Source organism: Penicillium crustosum, assembly GCF_028827405.1.
Source record: "Penicillium crustosum strain IBT 35664 chromosome Unknown utg000002l_segment0_segment0, whole genome shotgun sequence".
NCBI classification, from domain to species: domain Eukaryota; kingdom Fungi; phylum Ascomycota; class Eurotiomycetes; order Eurotiales; family Aspergillaceae; genus Penicillium; species Penicillium crustosum.
Genome location: NW_026623123.1, coordinates 519,454 through 540,648, shown reverse-complemented (window position 1 = coordinate 540,648; position 21,195 = coordinate 519,454). Strand labels below are relative to the sequence as shown.

General features: G+C 49.3%; 8 protein-coding genes across 8 annotated transcripts; 2 read left to right on the top strand and 6 right to left on the bottom strand.

Moving 5' to 3' along the window:
* Nucleotides 1-314: 314 nt before the first annotated feature.
* Nucleotides 315-1,955, bottom strand: N7487_003706 (phosphatidylserine decarboxylase 1; the record flags this gene model as incomplete). Its single annotated transcript, XM_056871453.1, has 1 exon — nt 315-1,955. One exon carries the CDS (start codon nt 1,953-1,955, stop codon nt 315-317), a length of 1,641 nt encoding a protein of 546 aa, XP_056729173.1.
* Nucleotides 1,956-2,324: 369 nt separating this feature from the next.
* On the top strand, nt 2,325-4,111 carry N7487_003705 (uncharacterized protein; the record flags this gene model as incomplete). The annotated part of the gene is made up of 2 exons (XM_056871452.1): nt 2,325-2,591; nt 2,660-4,111. 2 exons carry the CDS (start codon nt 2,325-2,327, stop codon nt 4,109-4,111), a joined length of 1,719 nt encoding a protein of 572 aa, XP_056729172.1.
* Nucleotides 4,112-4,647: 536 nt separating this feature from the next.
* On the bottom strand, nt 4,648-5,924 carry N7487_003704 (uncharacterized protein; the record flags this gene model as incomplete). Its single annotated transcript, XM_056871451.1, has 4 exons — nt 4,648-4,735; nt 4,800-5,390; nt 5,510-5,838; nt 5,889-5,924. The coding sequence occupies 4 exons, from the start codon at nt 5,922-5,924 to the stop codon at nt 4,648-4,650; spliced, it is 1,044 nt and encodes a 347-aa protein (XP_056729171.1).
* Nucleotides 5,925-6,290: 366 nt separating this feature from the next.
* Nucleotides 6,291-7,036, bottom strand: N7487_003703 (40S ribosomal protein uS8; the record flags this gene model as incomplete). Its single annotated transcript, XM_056871450.1, has 3 exons — nt 6,291-6,480; nt 6,545-6,614; nt 6,904-7,036. 3 exons carry the CDS (start codon nt 7,034-7,036, stop codon nt 6,291-6,293), a joined length of 393 nt encoding a protein of 130 aa, XP_056729170.1.
* Nucleotides 7,037-8,359: 1,323 nt separating this feature from the next.
* N7487_003702 (karyopherin beta) lies at nt 8,360-11,795 on the bottom strand. The gene is made up of 7 exons (XM_056871449.1): nt 11,323-11,795; nt 10,423-11,229; nt 9,734-10,359; nt 9,131-9,680; nt 8,836-9,073; nt 8,669-8,777; nt 8,360-8,617 (listed from the first exon to the last, which is right to left on the bottom strand). Exons 1-7 carry the CDS (start codon nt 11,419-11,421, stop codon nt 8,437-8,439), a joined length of 2,610 nt encoding a protein of 869 aa, XP_056729169.1. The 5' UTR covers nt 11,422-11,795; the 3' UTR covers nt 8,360-8,436.
* Nucleotides 11,796-14,253: 2,458 nt separating this feature from the next.
* Nucleotides 14,254-15,210, bottom strand: N7487_003701 (NmrA-like family protein; the record flags this gene model as incomplete). Its single annotated transcript, XM_056871448.1, has 1 exon — nt 14,254-15,210. One exon carries the CDS (start codon nt 15,208-15,210, stop codon nt 14,254-14,256), a length of 957 nt encoding a protein of 318 aa, XP_056729168.1.
* Nucleotides 15,211-15,976: 766 nt separating this feature from the next.
* On the top strand, nt 15,977-17,321 carry N7487_003700 (Zn(II)2Cys6 transcription factor domain-containing protein; the record flags this gene model as incomplete). The annotated part of the gene is made up of 3 exons (XM_056871447.1): nt 15,977-16,167; nt 16,233-16,698; nt 16,761-17,321. 3 exons carry the CDS (start codon nt 15,977-15,979, stop codon nt 17,319-17,321), a joined length of 1,218 nt encoding a protein of 405 aa, XP_056729167.1.
* An 845-nt stretch (nt 17,322-18,166) lies between these two features.
* On the bottom strand, nt 18,167-21,093 carry N7487_003699 (uncharacterized protein; the record flags this gene model as incomplete). The annotated part of the gene is made up of 6 exons (XM_056871446.1): nt 18,167-18,609; nt 18,687-18,836; nt 18,890-18,956; nt 19,012-19,755; nt 19,805-20,733; nt 20,850-21,093. 6 exons carry the CDS (start codon nt 21,091-21,093, stop codon nt 18,167-18,169), a joined length of 2,577 nt encoding a protein of 858 aa, XP_056729166.1.
* Between the last annotated feature and the right edge of the window lie 102 nt (nt 21,094-21,195).

The following is a 21,195-nucleotide window of genomic DNA, read 5'->3' as shown; positions in this document are numbered from 1 at the left end:
TAGAGAGAGACCAGAGGGCAATGACGCATTTGATGAGGCGATAGCATCACGCCAAGATATGATCTGTGCTAATCCAAATTAGGAAACATGCACAATATAGACTTCAATAGTGTACATTGCGTATGTATGTACATTGTATACATTATATAGATCAAAAAAGAGATAAAAAAAAAGAATCTGATTAAAGTAAATGCCCAAGACCCCGACCTAAAGTAAAGGACTGGTATAATACAAGAACAGACCTACAATTCATGTAGGCCAAAATAATTCCTAACAAGGGACCATTGTCGGCTGTGCACCGGGGCTGTGCAACATCATGCACTTGTCGCCTCATCCACAAAGCCCAGTTTTTCGCCTACTTTAATGCGCTGGCCCTTTTCAATACTCCAAGTCCACCCATCACTGGGGGCATCTTCCGGCCAGCCGGCATCAATGGACTTGCGAGTTCCAAGAGGAGCCTCGAACACAAGTACGATCGAACTGCCAAGCTGGAACCCACCCATTTCCTCTCCACGTTGAAGGGGATGTCCGTTAAGTGTCCGACTGGCATGGTGGTAAGTCGCCTCAACAAAGCCGGGATACTGCTCACCACGCTTAGAAGCCAAGGCCGCGGCCAAGTCGGCAGCGGTATCAGTTAACAAGCTGTTTGTGCGCAGCTCGGAGTCAAAGTTGATTTTAATGGAGCCTACATTGGTAGCTCCGACCGGTGTGTAACTGAAGAAACCCCACCGCCATCGGCCTAGGAGTGCAACTCGCTCGTTGAGAGTGAATAGACCGGGTAGATGCCTCTGCAAGTATGGTGAAACTGAGTATAACTCGCCCGCAAAGTGGCGGCGGCTCTCGACCACCCAGGGAGCGGGGGAGTGGAAACGGTGGTAGTCACCGGGTGCTAGGTAAATCACAACGTAGAACAAGGCATGATTGGCTGCTGTTTTGGGTGAGTACCACGGGGTTCCATCGCCACGAGCCAGATCCTCTTGCACCTGAATTTCTGAGGTTGGTTTGGATGTGGTTGAAGCATCCAACGAAGCACGACGGTTGGGGACACCGGAGTCTCCCGAAAGAAGGCTCGGGAGAGTGTAGGAAATCCCGTTCATGCGCGCAAACTCTTCATGCGCAGCCATATTCTCAGCATCCTTTTGAGTTTCTTTCCGGCCCTGGTCCGTGAGTCGCTTGGTGTGGTCGGCGTTCGCAGGTGTGGCTGATCCGAGGAGGGCATCCAGACTGTATGTCATTCCCTTGACTTGCTCAACTTCGCCCCGTTCGATCATTCCAAATTGTAAGATACGGCCGTCGGAGGGAGCCAGAAGAGCACGCGGGTCGGGGTCCAATGGTCGAACGCCAGGCTTTAGCTTACGGTAGAAGAATGCCGACAGATTCGGGTAGGTGTGCAGGTCGGGCTCGGCAACCTCCTCAAGGTTGACACCAAAAGCCCAGGAATAGAGTTTGAATCCAGGAACGCGGAGGTAGTAAGGAAGTTCGATTTCGTTGAACTGGCCCCATAGACGCGACATGGCCTTCAGGGGCAGAGTGGACATGATCTGAACATGCCATGGACCTGACAGGCTGATCCTCGGACGAGGAGGTGGCCGTTTTCCATCTTCCCATTCATCGCCAGCTGCATCGCGAGCCAGCCGATCCCGTTCTGCACGTTGCGACTTGTAGAAAGATAGCAACCCTAGCAAGCCGATTCCGAGTCCGACTGGGATCGGATACCATTCGACCTTGGTATTGCGCAGAGCGAACCCTAGCCTTGATCCAAATCCTCCTCTGTTGTTTTCAGAGTTATTGTCCTTGTTGTATTGTCTCCATGATTTAGACGAAAAATGCCGGAGGCTGGCCTTATGGCGGGCGGTGGCCCGAAACGAAAGAACCTCCATCGACGCAGCCCCAATCCGAGGGGCAACGGAAGGGCAGTGAAGGACAGGTGAGGAAGTGAAAAGGCGCTTGGCCATAATGTTTAATCCATCAGCCTGGAGCGCTAAAATCGACCCCTAAGCCTAGAGCGTTTTTTTCCGAAATGGGGAAACATGTTGTTACCGATTGACCGCCCGGCAAAATTGCACGTGGAGATACAATGGACGGCCTGTCAATCTGTCTACTTGATATATATCCCAAATACATTTCATTATACATGAGCATTTCTGCGATTTCACCTCTTTGCATCTTATATTATCTTCCATCATTCTTCCTAGCTGCTATAGAGTCTCGCAGAAGACACTACGACATCGATATCGCTTATCGATTGATTGATGCCAGATATCAGCAACTAGATCAGCTCCATATGAGCTTTTTAGCTTGCAAACAACTACAGTTCTGAAACAATGGCGACAGGATCGTCATCCCAGCCCATTTTAGAGGGGGACACCCCGAGCACAATCACGCTTCACATACTCTGCCAGTCTCTACCCCCTCCAAGCCGGTTTACACTCGAGAACGTTCCACTCTCCTCCACAATCGCACAGCTCAAGAGCCGGATCGAACAATCCTTTCCGAATAATCCTCAAGCATCACACCAGAGGCTCATCTACCGAGGGAAACCCCTAACTGTAGATGACGCAACACTCATAACAGTAGTCTCATCTATGGAGGTAAGTAACTTGTTCCTAACCTGCAGCATATGACCTTTTGTCCTAACTGAAAGGGATTTCTTTTGTAGGAAGGCATTGATAGTATGCACCTTGTGCTGCCACCTGAGCCGACACGCACAGAAGCACCTCCTGCCTCTCAGATGCCGCAACATTCGCCTCTCGGGGATTCTGCCCAAGCTTCCACTTCCTCCTCCACCTGGTTTGGTGACTCAAACACTGGTTCTTCGGCGACTGCGCCTAGCACGTCCTCATACCCGAGCATTCCTAGGACAATGGATTCCACTCCAGCATCTCCACACGTGACAGTCAATCAATACGTCAACACCTCTTCATTTAACCGACACTCAGAAACTACAAATGCAACAGAAGCCCATGCTGCAGAATTCTCTCTGCGTATCCGCACTTTACGAGGTCACATCGAGGAGATTGAGAGACAGCTGGACCGACGCATCATGCCATCCATGGAGAATATCATTCGCATACGGAACCAGCTTCTTGAAATTCAAGATGCACGACCTACGAGTCAACTTCCTCTGCCCGGTGTTGCGGCACTGGTTGCTCGTATTCTTGATGCTCAACAACGCGCCCGTCTCATAGAATTTATGCAACAACAGCATTTGCAGACAAGCGGTGTAGCCCAGAGCGCCTTTGTTGCGCAAACTAGTATTTCGACCACGCTCGGATCAAACTCCACTCAGCTCTTCATGCTCGCCTCGCCAATGGGAGATAATCATAGTGGTCTCGGAAGACAGCACCACTTGGTAGCCCGGCCCATAACGCAGCAGGCTGTTTCGCCCAATGCAGCCCCTACTAACGAATTTGGGGCGCCTCGAGCACCTCCAGCACCCCAAGCACCACAATTACCACAAGTGCCACAAGTACCACAAGTACCACAAGGACTCGGCCAAAACGCAGCGGTAGTTCAGAATGCCGTCCGCCAAGCAATGCTCAACCAGCAGCGTCGCGGCAATAACGTCGAGCACGCCGGCCTGGCACGTCACATCCGCCGCATCTGGTTATTTACCCGTTTGTGGCTCTTTTGTTACCTCACCAGTGCCCCTGGCACCTGGAGGCGTTACATCTTCGTCAGCATTGCCTTGCTGGTAACTTTTTTCTCTGAAACCGACATCCCGCGGCAGTTTGCGACTACAATTATTAGTCCCATCCAACGTCATCTCGAGGGTCTCACCCATGCCGGTGGCCCGGCAGATCGGGCAGCCCAAACTGGAGCCAATGACGCTGCTGCGGAGTTCAGTATTTGGGACCAGATACGCCGCGCGGAGCGAGCCCTTGTTTTTCTTTTTGCGAGTCTAGTTCCCGGCCTCGGTGAACGGCATGTCCAGGCTCGTACTGCGGCAGACCAAGCTTTCTTAGCTGAGCAGGAGCGTCAAGCGCGAGAACGCCAGGAGCAGGAACAGGCACGAGAGCGGGAGCGCCAGGAGCAGGAACGCCAGGAGCAGGAACGGGCTCAAGCTGGTGTGACGGAGGGCACGGTAAATGCAGATACTGAACAAGAGTAGGTTCCTGCCGCGCATGTACAGTCTGGACAGGGGTCCAACAGAGAGCTGATCTATACCGGGAGGTATATTGCTTTTCATATTCATGTTTTTAATTAGCGGTAGCGTCCCTCATCTAGTTTCTACAATTGAACTCAGCGTCAGCTAAAATGACCCACAAGAATGTCCTCCATAAAATCAAGTTCATAAGGCGATCAAGCCCTTCAAGTCAATCGTCCATATCGCTTTGGACAGGATGCTCCGATTATGTACATCATATATAGTTCTAGGCGACTAGCAAGAAATTTTGCTTTTATGTTCATCTTGTCGTTCTCTTGTACCGATAACAAAAGCTAATTGAGAACGAGAGCCATCCTGCGAGGCATAAGCTGATAACTGCAGCGATAGGCCATGACAACTTAACCTGTGATAGCCTAACTTGCCGGTCTGTGGTCATTGTTTCGGAGTCGCCAATAATTGATGATCTCAGAAGGATAAAATGATACCCTCGTTCGATTCATCACAAGCCATTGCCCCAGTATAATGCGCAAATTATCAACTCACAACTTCGTAACACCTACATTCGCAGGTAGCTCGGAAGGCGGAGCCATAGGACCCGTATTAAAGGACTCTTCGCCATCAAAGTGCCTGCCAGAGTCTACGTCAACATCTCCTCCCGACACCAAAAGGAAAATGAAAGGAATGCACTCACCATCCACGCTCAGCACCACCGCTCAAAAAGCTACAATCTCCATTCGCAACACAATCCCATCCACCCCCGACACCACGCCCATTCTTCCACTGCGGCGGGGATCTGGATGCACGAATGAACGTCGTACCCTCGGCAAGTGGCTTCTCACCGGAACTTTCTTTCTGGTCGCCGCCCTGTCCAGCACTGGCAGTAGAAGAAGCTCCCCTCCTCTTAAAAGTACTCAAACCAGCTGTGAAAACATTAAAGTCCTCTTCGGAGCTATCATCCGGCATTTGGCCCGTAAGAGCCCGTCCCATGGCAATAAGCGGCGCAGCATGCGCACAGATCAGGATGGACTTGCTCGTTCTTTGGTCTGGTGGAAGCTCTGCTTCCAGAGCGGAGATTTCTTCGTCGATATCGGCGATTATGCCTTCCAGGGCTGTTGCTACGCGGTTGTGGAGCTGCGTGATTGTCTCACCACGTCTCGAGGGGATGAGTAGGGGCTTGTAGGTTTGACTGGCTTCTGAGAGCAGGGTTGGGAAGTGGGTGGACATTATTTCGAAGGCTGGGTGGGCCGGGTGGTCGAAGAAGTCTGTTGCGCCGAACCATTCTCTGTATTCCAATTAGTTTTCGTGGCGATAAGGTGCGTGAAGGGTGCTTCTTTTGTTTGGAAACAGAGCGAAACGCTTGGTTGGGTAGGTAGTATAAGTATAAATAGAGATATTACTTACCCTAGCCCATTTTCAATTCGTACATCGAATTCCGCATGCCGGTCAATTGACCCAGACTGGCCATCTTGCTGACTCTTTCCAGACTCGGCTGATATTCTCTTCAGTTCTTCAACAGATGGCTGGATTGTTTGAAGGCAGCGGTAGAAGGGACTCGAGTAGACACGGAATGGCTTCGGGTGAAATTGCGGGCCGACAATGTGTTCCGCCAGCTCGTGTGACTGGTGCACGCCGTGTGAAGTCAGCGCCGGGTCTGCTGGGTTGCCTGTCGGCGTGGGGAATTGGGACCTGTATGTGCCCGTCCGGAAGTCAATTGTCCAGTTGAGGCGGTGCTGTCATGGTTAGGTCTACGAGCCAAGAGTTGAGGGGATAGAGCACGTACCCCATGACGGGTCAGATATATCGTGTCCAAAGGCATCGCGTATGAATACTTGAGTTGCTCAACGTTCAACTATGTACAGTTACTGACTTGCCTGGCCTTGCGGGGGAGAAGGCAGAATACATGTACGCCGGGGGCGGTGAAGTTGTACCTCGGTCCGGCTTGGGCTACGATAGAAGCAGAAAAAGGAGTTAATGGTACGAACATTGCAGACCGGAATCATCTAGCATTGATATACGAGCGAGCCATGTACTCTGCAAACCATCAAAAGTGCGGAACAGGAGGTATTTTGTTCACAGCTACAAAGTCCAGATTACATTCCAGGGCCCAGCCCAGTAAAACCATCGCTATGCAAAACCAGTCAAAGCAAGAACTTTTCTCAATTCTTTTTTAGAACGACTCCATCTAGTAGAAGAAGCCGAGGAGCTTGCCGGCAACGTGCTTGCGGCGAGCCTCCTCGTGGTCCATGATACCAGCGGAGGTGGTCAGGACAACGTAACCGAACTGACGGGAGGGAAGGAGCTGGGTAGCCCACTTCTCGAGGTCACGGAGCTGGACGGGGTAGCGGGGGTTGATGACACCACACTTGTTGAGACTGGAGGCATTAAGGTTAGCTTGATGGTCCACTGAGACTGATAGGTGTTATTGTGAATACGTACCGGCCGTTGAGCTGGATGACAATCTTGCCGGAGCGGTGGTCATCGACCTCCTCGAACTCGCCAATGTAACCTGAAAGAAAAGAGTCAGCATGTTGTGAAGATTTAAAAGTCGTCAAATACTGAAAAAGCCATAACAGCGCTTTGGAAACGTGTAAGATCTTCGCAAATTGATATATCGGACACTTAAAAGGCAGACGTCGTAGGTTGTTTGAGACCGGCCGCCTAGTTATCAGCCCGAATGGGTGGGACAAATATTCTCAAGACAGGCGATGGAAAACAAAAAAAAAGCAATGAACAGAAGAAAAAGAAAGCAAAAGCAGCAAAAAAAGACAGAAGGAAAATTTCAAAATTTCACGTACCGTGCTTCTGCATGACAGCAAGGAACTTGACGATGACCTTGGAGGAAGGACGGATGAGGACCTGGCGCTTGCCGGCCTTCTCGGCGTTGTTCATGGCGTTAAGCGCATCGTTGAGGACGGAGGTCTTGACCATTTTGGCGGTTTAGTGGAATCGAGATTCTCAAATCGTAACGTTTAAAAGTAAAGATTATGAGGTATCTGTTCAGCGAAGGCGGTTCAAGTCAGCCACCACTAGTCTTCGAGCGCAAAGAGTGCCCCTTTTTTGCATTGCAAGGAGTTCTTCAGCCCGTGCCGAGTTGGGAGATGCGTATCATCTTGGCTTCCTGGATCACGATTCCTGAGAATTATCTATAATTCACATATGGAAGCAATCTAGACAAGATGATTGCATCCCCAGACTAGCTGAGGCTGTTGTTGGGGGAGGGTATAGCACATACCTCGAGAGATGGTCGTCGATGGATGAAGCGGAAGAAATCGTCGATCGGTCAAAGTTTGGTTTTCGGGTGGTGCGCGGCTAGGGTTGGGGTGCGTGGTAGCCCTTATCTCACTAGTCACGTGACGATAGTCTTTGTTTTCCAGATTGGTGCCTTAGGTAATGGTCCAAGGCATCCATGGATCACTAACGTATTTTCTACATACACTACAATGGATGTACAATGCAACTGAAACTCCAGGGCTGTACCTACACCACAATAAGTATGGCAGCAAAAGAAAGAGAGCTCAAAAGATAAAAGAAAAATGACCATTAAAACTTCAACACAGATAATCATACAGACATCTTTACTTCTACTACTACTAACTCATCAGCACGTCATTCACTTATTCCATCCGTGGGCAAGGTTCAGATGGATGGTTCTATACATGATGTTCCAGCGTGATAGCATGGTTGTGGGCAAATATCGGCGGCATATACGAGGAAGGGAGACGAAATCAGGGACAGCTTTTTCATGACAATGACTCTTTTCTGGAGGGGGTGACATGAGGGGAAGGGATACATGAATGGTGAGCACAGTAGATGGGGAGGGGGATACATGAATTCTTGGGCTACATGAGTCGCAATGCTATAAGATGCGAGGGAAGGGGTCTTGTCTAATTAAAAACAACATAGAAGGGGGATTGGGAAAGGTGAAAAGGTGAAAAGGGTTGTATCAAGAAGAAAAAGGAAACTCAGACAGGGCCATACAGGAATTGGGAGGGGTAACTCATTCGAACGTGTGTCATCAGGGAATTGAGCACCAGCAAAGGGTTTGGGGGAACGGAGTTCATGACCAAAGGGAGCGATGGGAGGGGGATCCTGTGCTGGGAAATAAAGAGGAGAGGGATTCGAGGCTAACGGCCAGGAGCTCGGGTTCGATAACGTCGAGAACGGGACAGCTACACTGCACAAATCAGGAGCACCAATTTGGTGTGGGCTCAAGCAGCCCTAGGACCTGTGGCATTGAGGCCAACAGGCCCGATGTAAGTGGCAGATGCTCTGGAGACGGGATCGGACCACAAGCACTGATAACCAACCGGGTAAGAGGTAGTGGCAGCTTATGCCATACCAGCACCCATGTTGATCTGGCGCTTGACCTGCTCGCGGGTCCAGCGGGCAGTCTCAATTGTGCGCTCGCTGTACTGTCTGGTTGTGCGAGTCTCTCTCACGAGAGAGGTGACCCAGTCGTTGCGGAAGTAGGCAACAAGCTCACCGTTGGGGAAGGCATCAGCAAGATCACTAGTGAACAATTAGTATAGGTAATCAGGACTAGAAGCTGGTAAGACATACCCAATGACACCCATGGCAGACCGCATAAGACCTTCGCTGCGGTTGCTCTCCTGGGAGATAATGTGAAGAAGCTGGAAGATAGACTCGATGAAAGGCTGGAGTTGGGTAACTGTGATTGAATTAGCATGCTGACATCGTATCTAGGTGAAGAGTAAAGAGCAACGTACTAGAAGGAGTGCCCTTGTAGGACAGAAGAATACCACCCCAAGCATCCATGATGCCTTCGCGGAGAGAAACAATGTAATCCACCATGTCGTATGGGAGGTCGGAGCTGGTGGTCACGCTGGAGGCTTGCTGGAGAACCTGGCCAACGACTGCCAAGTACGTGTCGAAGTTGGTTCCGATGGCCTGCGCGATATCGCCGAAGGTCTCAAGAATCGCAGGCTTGAGCTGGTTGGTGGAAGTCTATGAGGAATTAGCATTGGATGTCAACTTTGGTATATCCGAGGGGGTTGATCTCACCTGGAGAGTCTTGAGAAGGAGGTTCATGAAGGTGTCGCAGTAAGGCTGGACCTTCTCGTTCAAAGCACGAGCAATATCACTGACCAAGCCGATGGCCATAGAGCAGAGACCGGGCTCTTCCTGGTTGCCCAGGGCGTTATACAAGAATGGGCTGAATGACTCCATGTACTTGATGAAATCGTCCTCAAGAGCACTGGCAATGGCACCAACGGTGGCAAAGATAACATCCGGCACGCTTGACTTGGCGCCAAGGGTAGTCAGTACCTGAAGCAGCACGCTCATGATACGGTCAGCCTGGGGCTTGATCTCGGCCTCGAAGCGCTGGACGATGGCCAGAATGACACTGATCAAGCTAGTCTGCATCTCCTCGAGGAGAATACGGTCCTCGGCGCTAACGACCTGCTGCTGCATGGGAACAGTGTGCTCAAGACGCTGAATAATAACGTCCGAGAGAGTTGCAACCATGGGCAGGCTGTCATTGGCAGAGTTCATAACAAAGGAGTTAAGAACTTCGTATCCAGCGGTACGGAGCTGGTTATCGGCGTCTTGTCTGTACAGGGGTTAGATCAAAAAAACCAAAGGGATATCACTCAGGGGACATACCGCTCGGTCACGGTCAGTAGGGACTTCACACTGTCCTCAAAGTGCTTCGACAGAGGGTTGGTCTGCGAGCCATCGTCACCAGCAAATCGGTCTGCGACGTTCATAAGAGCCCAGCAGCATGAGCTGGCGATCTTGGGGGAGTTGGCGAGGCCGTTGAAGAGGCAAGAGATAAGCGGCTGGAGGTGAACCTCAGGGTCGAGAACCTCAGGGCAGCAGTCGCACACGCGACCCAGGGCGTAGGCAGTGGAGTCCCGGACGGAGATGGAGCTATCCTCCATCATGCCAAGCAAAACAGACAAGGCCTGCTTGATCAGTGGCTCCAGAACACTGGGCTCGGGGCCTTCCATGATGGCGCCGAAAGCAGCGACGGCAGCATCACGACGGTGCCAGTCCTCGTTGCGGATGTTCTCCTCGACAAAAGTCACGACGGGCTGAATAACATCGCCCTGCACACACTGGGCGTAAAGCTGCATAGCCTGGTAGGCAGCACGAGAGACATTGTACTCATTATCATCAGCGTCCTCGTCCTGTCGGCACATAGATTGAAGCAAGACGGGAACAACCTCGCGGGTGGCGACGCGGGCAAATCCGAAGAAAGGACGAGCCTCAATACCCTCTTGCTGAGCCTGTAAGAAACATAAAGTCAGCACATGGTCAAAGTCACTCGGTTTCGTGCGCTTGATACATACCTCAGCGTTGTCATCCTCGATGGCAATCTCCTCCTCGCAGACAGTACACCAGAACTCAATAGCCAGCTTGGCGACTTCCTCCTCCTCGCTCTTCATGCCCATGATGCTGAGGCCAAACAGAGCCTTCTCCATGTAGAAGCGCATCTTCTCGTAGTAGGATCCCATGATACGGTTCAAGCAGCCGAATGCAGCAGCCTGCACACGAACCTCATCGGCCTGGGTGGCCTCGCAGACAACCTGCATAATGTAGTTGCGCTCTCCCTCGTTGTCCATGTTGGTTCGCACGAAATCGACGGCATCACTGAGAGCGGCGATAGCGGCGTAACGAACATCCATGTTCGGCTCCTCGCGCCGAGCACCCTGGACGACCGCAGTAAGGATAGCATTGGAGTGTTGTGTCAAACTGGCGCGGAGATCGGGATCTTGAGACTCGCAAATGTAACCGATGGCAGTGAGGGATGACTGCTTCAGTGCGTCGTTTCCACTGGCGACATTTTGGACAAGAATACCCATCAACTCGGGCCACTCACCACGCGGCAACTCGATGGCGGCGATGGAAACAATCAGTGTGGCGGCGGCATTTCCAGCGCGAGCATCGGGTGACTGCAGGGTCTTAAGCGCAAGCTCTTTAACCTGTGTCTTGGTCTCGGCGTTGATGCTCTGAGCCCATCGGAGCTGCACCTCGCGCAACTTGGCTTGATCCCGGAAAGTGAAAGCGTTCTTCAAAGCGATACCGGCAGCGACACGGATGTGAGCGGGGCTGCTCTCGTTGGCCAGTTCCTGACCGAGGGTGATAAGGTAGGCAGCCTATCAAGCGACAGAAGTATCAGCATTCAGGATCCTGGGGAAATCTTTCATGACTCGTGGCAAAACGAAGGGGGGGTAAGGGGAGACACATACGAAGTCAACCTCCGCGGCGTGAGCGAGTTGCTGTTCGGCATTGCTACGCTCGGCCGCATCTGGCGCGAGGGTACTCTGCAACACCTGACGGGCGTCCATGATGTGCAAAGAAATGAAGGATGTGGGGGGAAGAGAAAAAAGAAGGAAAAAAGAGGTGGAGAAAAGATTGGAAAAAAGACTTTAAAACCCCTCTGGACCCGAATCAATCAAAGGGTTCGACACTCGGTGATCACCACGATAGAAGCTGTGGTGGGAAGAGGATTTCCTGTGGAAGAGTGGGAAGAAGGGACGGGTGTTTTTGTGGATATGACGAGGCGGCATGCACTAGGTCTTTCCGCGACAAGAGGCACAGAGAGGAAAAGGTGCCTTGAGTGCACGCCCAGATTTCAACACACAATAATTAGGTGGGAAAGTCTGGAGAAGATGGTAATAGCTGTGAAGTGCAAAATATGTGAAGAGACTAAAACAAAGATTCGAAGCAAGAAACACCACAATGGGTGAGGTTCTACGGGGGTCGCCCTCTGATTGGCCCATGTGCGGGGGTTAGTCAGGTGCACGTGATCTCATGCCTCAGGCATGATTCCTCCCTTGCTCAGCCAAGGACTTTTGCTACAAAAAGGCGACGGATCTGGGAGTCTCCTATTTTGACGAGCTCTCGGTTTTGACTGCTATTCTCTATCTGTTCATCGCTGCATTTTTTGCAGCTCGGGGGGCATCATCAGTGTCGAGGCGATGCAAATTTTGCACCTGTTGCATCTCCATCGGATTTCCCACTATGACGGTCTCAACTGTAGCGAGACTTAACTACATACGTATGTAATGCACGCAAAACAGGATTCTAGCATACCCCTATTGGTATATAAAAAGATCCCTCTGTACGGTTTATGCTTTTTACCGCCTTCGGATATTGTACATGTATTAGAATCTGACTATGTACTATTCATTGTCCCTTGTAGAAGGTTATAGCACCGAGAAGAAAAATATCAAAAATATCAAAAATATCAAAAAAGATATTCCGGTTCTCTGGTACATAATGTCCCTTGTATCATCTTGAGCCAGGTCAATCAAATCATTGAAATCATCGTAGTCCCAGGTTGTCAAAGACAATGGCCGTATGCATGGCCTACTACTCTTATATGTGGCTGTATATAAAGCAGATTTTATCCAATAAGGCTGTGCAGGATCTCTATTCCTCACCTAGATTGGTCTTCTCTCTTCTTGTTCCATCGCTTTGGCACAAATTGTTTGGCATCATTGTAGTACCTTCCGTCCGTTTAAATCAATTGCACTAGAACGAAAACATTAACATTCCCAGGAATATGCATCTCACTAACCTAGATTCCCTCGGCTGGGGTAACGCTATATCCACTGTCATTACTATAGGTCTTAGGCGAAGTGTTTCCCCCTGGCATATCTTCATCTATATAGCGCTGTAGCTTCGATAGTATTGCGGGATTCTTAGCTAGATATTAGAGTGCAGATACCAAAGCAGTGGCTGTAGTCACTCTATTCTAACCTTAACATTTCCTATGATACCAAATCTAAAGAATATAGACTAGGCACTCGCATCGGTAGGTTGACTTAGACTGCTTTTAATATAAGAAGCAAACCGGGGTCCCTTGCCCCTAACACATGGCTCGTAGGTCGTAAGAGCTAGAATTTCTTATGAGTGATGTTGTAGGATAAAAGGACTTAAAATCTGAGACTGCCCTACCTACCTATAATACCGAACCCACGGTCCTATACCTTGTAGCGCTTCCAGTGATCCACTACGCCGCTCGAGTGATAGACCGAACACAATTTAGACTAAGTTAACACCTAAGTATAATATGTTACTTTGAGCGCTTAAACTAGGGAACGAATATCAACGGTACAACTGAATTGCAGATCTCCCGCAGCCCTACCGAAATGCAAGTTTTTTTATTATAAAAAAGATTAGCCTCGTGTTATGTCCGCGATCATGCCAGACCGACCTATTCAAAGAAAATCACCGTATCTGTCGTGTGGTTTCTCAATCTTCAAATTGTATGGGGTTTCTATGGGCAGTATTAGTGGTGGCGGGGCTCATATCGTGCGCCTTTTCGAAGGAAGGAATTGTGCTTCAGCGATCTTCAGCTGTACGGCCCAGATATTTCGCTCCCAAAGATTAGGCCCCACGAAGCTATCGCTGAATGGCGGTTCATAGGAGTCAAATCGTAACTAAGTGGAGTATGCATGCAGCTATTCCTCTAGCCTTTGCTCCATTTTCATGTTTACGGTCTCATCTCCCCTAACCGTTGCAACATCACAGACTGGGCCTGGTTGAGTGAAACCAATTGATTAAAAAACGCCACTGCTCGAAACTTGTCCCCACAATGTAAAGGTCGGGCCTAACGCTATAATGACTAGACCATATTATGTATTTTACTTCCGGGTATCGAACGGGTGGCTCATTAGCGTCGTGCAACTTCCCGCTGTGGAGAATGACGGGGGAAGATTGTAATCGCAGCGGGATTAGCAGAAGCTTCAATCCTAGCTCGTCAAAATTATGCAACAAAGGCAACAAAGGCAACAAAGGCAACAAAGGGAGTCCACAGTATCAAGAATATTTGAGTGGTAACCAATGTTGATATTGCGCCACATAATGCTATAGATGCTAATCTCTTGGTGGGTGTTGGCTTTTTTACGACGATAAGAAATGTACATTTACCTAGAGAGATGTGCTAAGATATAAGGCCCAACATACCCCTGGATAGAAATATTGACATTTCACCCTCAACTACGTAGAATAACCTGGCCTTCTCATACTTAAGAGGATGTTTCTAATGTGATCTGCGGAAAGATATGTACAAAGGAACACCAGAGATTCCGTATTGTTTAGGACGAAAGAAGAACCAGGTTGTTTGACACCTTTGAGTCACCTGTGTACCATTCCAAGGTTGGCATGTTCCCCTACTCCTCCAGAAGGCCCTTCAACACCTCAGCAACTGTAATCTTAGGTGCAGCGATCTCCAGTACTTCCTTGCTTGTGGTTGAAATTGAACATTTTCCTTCCCATGATGTCACCAGAGCATGTTTGACAGAAAGGATCACGTTTTTTGATTGGTTGGTTGCCGCATATTGGTATTCCCAAATCTGGTCAACGAATGAAGTGTCCTGATAGCTGACTTTCTCAACCTTCGTACCAATGTACTGTTCAACCAAGTCGACTACATGCTGCCCAGTAACGTCCTCTGGCCCATTGAGAACATATTTGGCCTTGTTATGAACAGAGGGGTCTTCTTGGGACAAGAGATGGGCTGCAAAGACTCCAACTTCGGAAGAGTCGATCACACCGACAGGCGCATCCTTCGACGCTAGCAATTTGAGATCTCCCTGCTTTCCTGTTTTGCGGTACTGTTTGATAAATTCCACAGTACTGGAAAGGTAGAAAGCCGAAAAGACGTTGGGCTGGAGTGAAGTCCACTGCAGATTGGTGAATTCGGGCGAGCTCAGGAGAGCCTCGATCGCCCAGTGCGTACGTGTATAGTAAGCGGGACAATCCGGGCGGACATTCGCGGCAGTGGTCGAGATTCGTACGACGTATTTGACACCGGCGTCCAAGGCAGCAATGTGGAATGTGGACTCTTCGGCGAAGGCATTCGGGTCATTGTGCGGGGCAATGAATGCTCTGGTTACTTGATGCTCACGGAGCCAGTCAGAGGTGATATCGACCCAGTTCTTCTCTATCACTTCAACTCCAGGCACCTTGGCAAGCCTTTGTGCCACTGGGCTCTTCGAGGAACGAGTAAGGGCAATGACACGGTGATCAGACAAAGCATTGCTTGATTGAAGCAACTTCGGTAGAGTTTCAACAACACCTTGGCCAGTGTTGCCTGTGGCACCGACAATTAGAATAGAAGGAGCCATGTTAAATGAAGAAAGATATTGTTCAAACAGATTGTAAGATAAGATGTGCTGCAACTGTGTCAGCCATCGGGGGATTTGCTGTGAATTTAAACCCGTGCTCGGCCTCGGCAAATTATAATTTTGCAGCTTACCATGGAACTAAATGCCAATGGAAGAGTAGATTATTAAAGAAAGACGTGAATTGAATAATACAAAAGGTTAGTAAAAAGGGTATACAAGCAAGCAGTGGCGTCATTATTAGGTGGAGACCAGTGGGAGACCAGTGGGATGCCGGTGGGAGGCCGGTGGGAGGCCGGCTACACGGGGAAGTAGTCGGGACTTTCATCATATTGGTCAATATTCACCTTTTCAATTCGAATATGCTGTAGGTAAGCTTGGAATATACATGTAACAATACAAATACTACTCCATAATAGCTTTATAGGTAGAACCCCCGAGAACCTAGCGCCCCGGCACACCAGTCCTTAGCTATGAACTGGAAGCAAATACCTAGGGCCGCTGTACACCGCAACAGCTCAGATGATTTCTATAAAAGGACTTCTCCATATTTAGCATGCGATATTATTTAGAGTATTACGCTAGAGATCCATATATGTAATGAGTATCTATACTTTATGTCCAGCATGTCGCTGTAACTTGTCGTACGCTGTAGTGGACCTAATCAGCCAATAGCGTCCGCCGGTTCACGGATGATATCACATGTTTCCAGGCCCCCGAGAGCCATTTCCATCGACATTGCACTCATCACATCCCAGTTTTTCGCCTGATGGCAAGCCTTGGGAATGAATTAGATCTCTCGCAATATCCAATTACCTACAATTCCCATGTCTTCAAGTGTTGTTTTCCTGGTTGCAACGCCAGCTACCGGCGCAAGGAGCACCTGCACCGCCACGAAGGAAAACACTCTCAGCAGCAGGCATTTCTATGTTCCAATTGTGGTAGACAATTTGGACGAAGGTATCTACATAGCTTCTTCATATACTCATTCTGTAAACGCTCACTCTAACTCATCTTGAACTCAGTGACACACTTCGACGCCATGTCCGTCAGCGCCATGGAATAATTGAACCTCTCAAGCGTGCGCAGCGAGCTTGTAAGAGCTGTCATGCAGGCAAGTCTCGGTGCGAAGGAGGTGTGCCCTGTGATGAGTGTTTACGTCGCAAGATTGAGTGCTCTTTCAACGACCCTACTGGCACGGTAGAGAATCAATCTCCCGGATCCGAAACACATCGTGTATCGAGCAGGAAGCATGATCAGCCACAATTACAGAATACAGAGAAGGAAGAGCACTACATCCGTCTTTATTTTGAGACTTTTCACCCCTCCTGGCCATTCATCCACAAAGGATCGTTCGACATACGCCGTGAAACACCCTTCCTGGTTCAATCAATGATTGTTATAGGTCTGTGGGTTACCAAGGAACCGTCTGCGCAGTCAGCAGCAGTGGAACTCCACGGTAAACTTGACTTGGCTCTTCGAGATCAAAGGGTTCGCGCCACTAATAATATTCCCCACACCATGTGCCGGCTTTACTAAGACTTGATTGATAGGAAAAATGGGATGCCTCAGTAGCACCTGGAGCTTCCGGTAGCTGTGCATGGCCAATAGCAATGTACCAGGCTATCCTATTACATATCATCTTCTCTTTTCTTGTCAACAGCCAGACTGCTGTCGATCTCGACTTAAAGGTCTCTCTTCCCCCGGCTGATTTGGGATTACTCGAAGATCTTGTCCGAAGTTGTCGAACCCTAGGCATGTTCTATTATCCGAACATCATTGCCAAGTATGAAGAAGCTGACTTAGCTTCGTTCGTCTGGGTTTGCGTTGAGGAAATCAAACAATTTAATATAGCCTTGTACAAGGTCTGTGGGAGGGCAAGCAGCTCTAGTATAAGAGACGGAATTCACAGGGATAATAATGCAGTATGGTCTTTGCTAACCGCAGGTGAACTTCAGTTCCCCCTGCCAAGCAATATTCCTTTGTGGAATTCTGTTAGCGCAGATGAATGGATGGTTGTTGGGAGGGACGAAAAGCTGGTTTCTTTAGTCGATGACTGCCGGGAGAAGTGGATATCAAATTCTGCAGAGATATTGGAATTCTTTCGGCTATAAAATTCAAACTATTTGTGCTTCGGGTGTAGCGGTAGCAGGTATTTTGGGCTTTGGATATCGGTCCGAACTGATGTAAGAATTCCTAGAAAACGATAATAGCCTAAGGGCCACCAATGAGAAAAAAACCAGGAAGAAAACAACTAACTACTAAAACACAAAATAAGTAATTTAGCTGAAGGGTCAAAGTGTGGCTCTCTAGTAGATGTTTACGCGCGTCTGCTAGGACACCTTCCAACTTGGAAAGGATGCACTTTCCACTAATATCAATTTCTGCACGAAATCGAAGGGAACTAGTAGGGCGGAGAAAATTAGAAAGTTTACATATATAAAGGTCTCTTGCACAGAATATGCATTTTTTAATGCCTTCCTATACACCTAAAAAGAGCATCCAAAAGAGCATCCAATGGAGAAGCCGAGGAATCATATCTAGGGTTGAGTATATAGGTAAGAACAAGGCAGTAAATAGATGGTAAACAAATTATATTGGTGCGATGACATCTAAAACCTGCCGTATACTATACAGCCGTTGCCTTGCCCACTCAAACCTGGGTTTGTCCGCTCTAAAACCATACCCATCGGAATATCTCACTGGATTTTATGTCTCTCTAAAGCTTACCGCCAGGATATATCAATCCATTTTGATGCCATTATAGAAAGCCGATAGTCCGATGGCCAATAGCAGCGGAAAGGGGGAATAGTAGTTATCAAAAAGAGCGAGCTACGATCTTGGATCTTGCCTCCTTCTGCCAGTTGATCTGCCAAGAGATCAGATCAACATAATAGTGGTGCAGTGTTGATCTACCATATCCTGTGAAAGATGCAGCCTCCCATATAATAATGTGATCCTAGTTCTCATTATTCTCTTCATCACTGTCGAAAACTTCCTCATCATCAACTTCCTCCTCGTCCTCCTCATCCCCCTCTTGGTAATCCTCATCTTCTTCCTCGTCCTCATCTTCGCCCATGGCAGCATCCAGGTCTAAAACCTCGTATCGCATATAATCCCCATATAAAACACAAATAGCACGCCGTCCCTTCTTTCCATTGACATCGACATGCACAGGCCGCGCTTTAGGGCCATGCGGAGCAAAAAGATGTATAAGGACACCCGCATGAGGGGATTCAGGTGAGAGATCTAGGGTCGTGGCCGAGATAGTAGGCTTGGGAGCGGATGGCGTGCCGTCACACTCAATATAGTCCAGGACTAGAGGTAATGGGTCGGTTGTCTCGTGTTGGGATTGTGTTGAGGCGGGCTGGAAGGGGAAGTTGAGGAGATGGGAGGATCCTTCTGTTCGAATAGATTGTTAGACTGTGCATGTAAAGCCTAGAATAGGAATATCATAAGTAGATGTGCGGGTGACTTACTGCTGTCACGCCAGAGAACCATGAGTGTGTCGTCTTTGACGAATTGGAGTTGGCGAACTTCGCCGTTTTGGAGGTCGAGGATTGCGAGAGATGTACTACTTGTTGAGCTGACGCCGCCAACTGAGTTGAGGGCGACACGGTAGATATAGACTAGTTGCGAGGGTATAAGCAGCTGTAATCGGAAGAGCGATTCTACGACTGACCTTGATGTTTTGATGTGACGGATCGGGTAGCGACGTATACTGAGCAAGGCTGGCCTTCCATGGCATCCTGTGGTGCCAGTTAGCATTTGGAACAAGACGAAATTCAAAAGTCTCAAACTCACCTCGTAGCAGAAGGTTAGATCGATAACCCCTTGATCGCAATCAGAGTGAAGTGTTAAAGGTGAGCGATGGAGAATTCCCCTGCGCTGAGTCAAGGCAATATCCCCAAATACCTTCTCAAACTGGATGCCTAAACGCTTTGTCAAGTCATTGAGCTTAGGCGTCTCGACAGATGTACCATCACCGCCCTTGTCCCGGGACTCGCGTTGCTGCTGAAGAAGCGACTTGAAACTATCGAAGAACGAGCGGTCATGGTCACCTGGAAGCCACTTATCAGCGGGAGGGGGAGGAGGTTGAACAACTCCGATCATAGGAAGTTGGCGGATGAAGTTCCGTAGAGCACTTTTGGTCAATGCTCCTTTAATATACTTCACAGTTGGAGGGACATCGAATAAGTCTCGCTTCTCCTGGAGCTCTTCGAGTGTCTGCGACAAGGGCTCGCTGTTAAGAACGTGGATTTCGTGACGAAGCCATCTAGAGAAAGCAGCAAACTGGCCTAGCTCTTCGTTGGCATGCGTGAGAACACGGTGCGCAAGAATATGGAGACAATCAAGTGTCTCCACGATAGCATTGAGCTTGGTCGTGTCCAGCCCAAGGACATCGCTTAGCTTGTGAAATTTAGACAATCCAACCAATCGACTGAGAAGTACCTGACTGCGTTCTAATGCCGGGAGGAGACACTCATGTGTCAGTCGCCGGATATTCTCGTAGCCGCCCGAGACAGCCTTATCCCATCTCTTGTGGCCCTATATCGTTCATTAGCATACCGTCTCCCAAATGGCAAGGCTCACGTACTCTTTCTCCAACAATATCCGTGAGGAACTCTTTCATGGGCTCAAAGCAATGACCAGTTACAACCAGGTGATAAATAGCAGTGATAAAATCGCACTGGCATTTTTCCTGCAACTCCTCATTGACACTGCGCAAGAACCGCGCAGGGAGCTCCTGAGCATTCTTCCATTCAAGCTCAATCTGCCGCTGCACCTGACCAATATAGCGCAGCAAATTCTGAAGCTGTGTAGTCTTCGACGCAAGAAGAGACAAATATCTCCCAGACTTCGTAATAAATCGGAGATCCATCGTAACAAGTTCAAGCGGACCACGGGTATCACCCTTAACCGGTGAGGCCAGTAGGGCATGCGTAGAGCTCAAAGGATGCGAAGCATGTCGCAAGATACGGCATGAGTCGGAGATGCCGGGAGAGCTTCCCACAGCGAAAGAGCCAATCTCGAAGCAATCAAAGATGCGCAGGTGGACAGTACCATCGTCGAATCCGACAGAGAGCACATCAACCGAGTCGTTGGAATCCTTCGACGAATGGAAGATGGCGTCGAGAGACGCCCGCGAGCTAAAGACATCGTCCTCGCCTCCTGTTGCAGGTAGGGTGCTCAGCTTTGGTAGTGAGCTCTCAATGTCCAGCAAGGCAAGTTCCCTGGGTAAATCTGCTTGGAGTGTTGTAGTTGCTTTGGAGGGATACACTCCCGGGGCTAAAAGGTCGTCGACGGAGACCTGGCCCGCAGATTCATGCAAATGCCGCTGTGCGGCTTTGCTATCAGTGAAATTGGCACCCCACCCAACGCACGTTGCCTTGGGTGCTTGGCTCTCAGTGGGATTGGATGGTTCTTCTTTCTGCTGATAGGTCTGGTAGTGGTGTACCGTCTTCCCAGTATAGGAACTTATGATGCGGAGCGAGCCATCTCCACACGCGACAGCGAGGAGGCGACCTGGTGTAGCATTAGTAAATAATCGAGCGTGGAATCAACAAACAAGGCCAGGAATATCTGATCATAGAGAAAAAAAAGATATCGCAAAAACCAGCAACAAAGAAATTCAAACTCACCATCCCCCTTCCACGCCATCCCTCTAATCTCGCCGTCTTCTTCATCCTCGCCTAGGTACGGATCACCACCAAAGGAACCCCCGAACACTCGCTGCCCATTGAGTCGGAACACGCGTAGTTCCTCGTCCTCGGTTGCTAGCGCTATCAGGTCCATCGTGGGACAGTACGCCACGGCCTGCGCTTTGCATTTTGCCTGTAGGGACTTCTCCCCGACGGGGGTCAGTTGGGGGCCATCGACTGCCATTATGGGTGTTTCTTTCTCAATACAAATAACACATTCAGCCCATTCTTATTTTGGGAACATCAGAGGTTCAAGAACTGAGGTGTTGCGCTGTTCTTTTTGGCC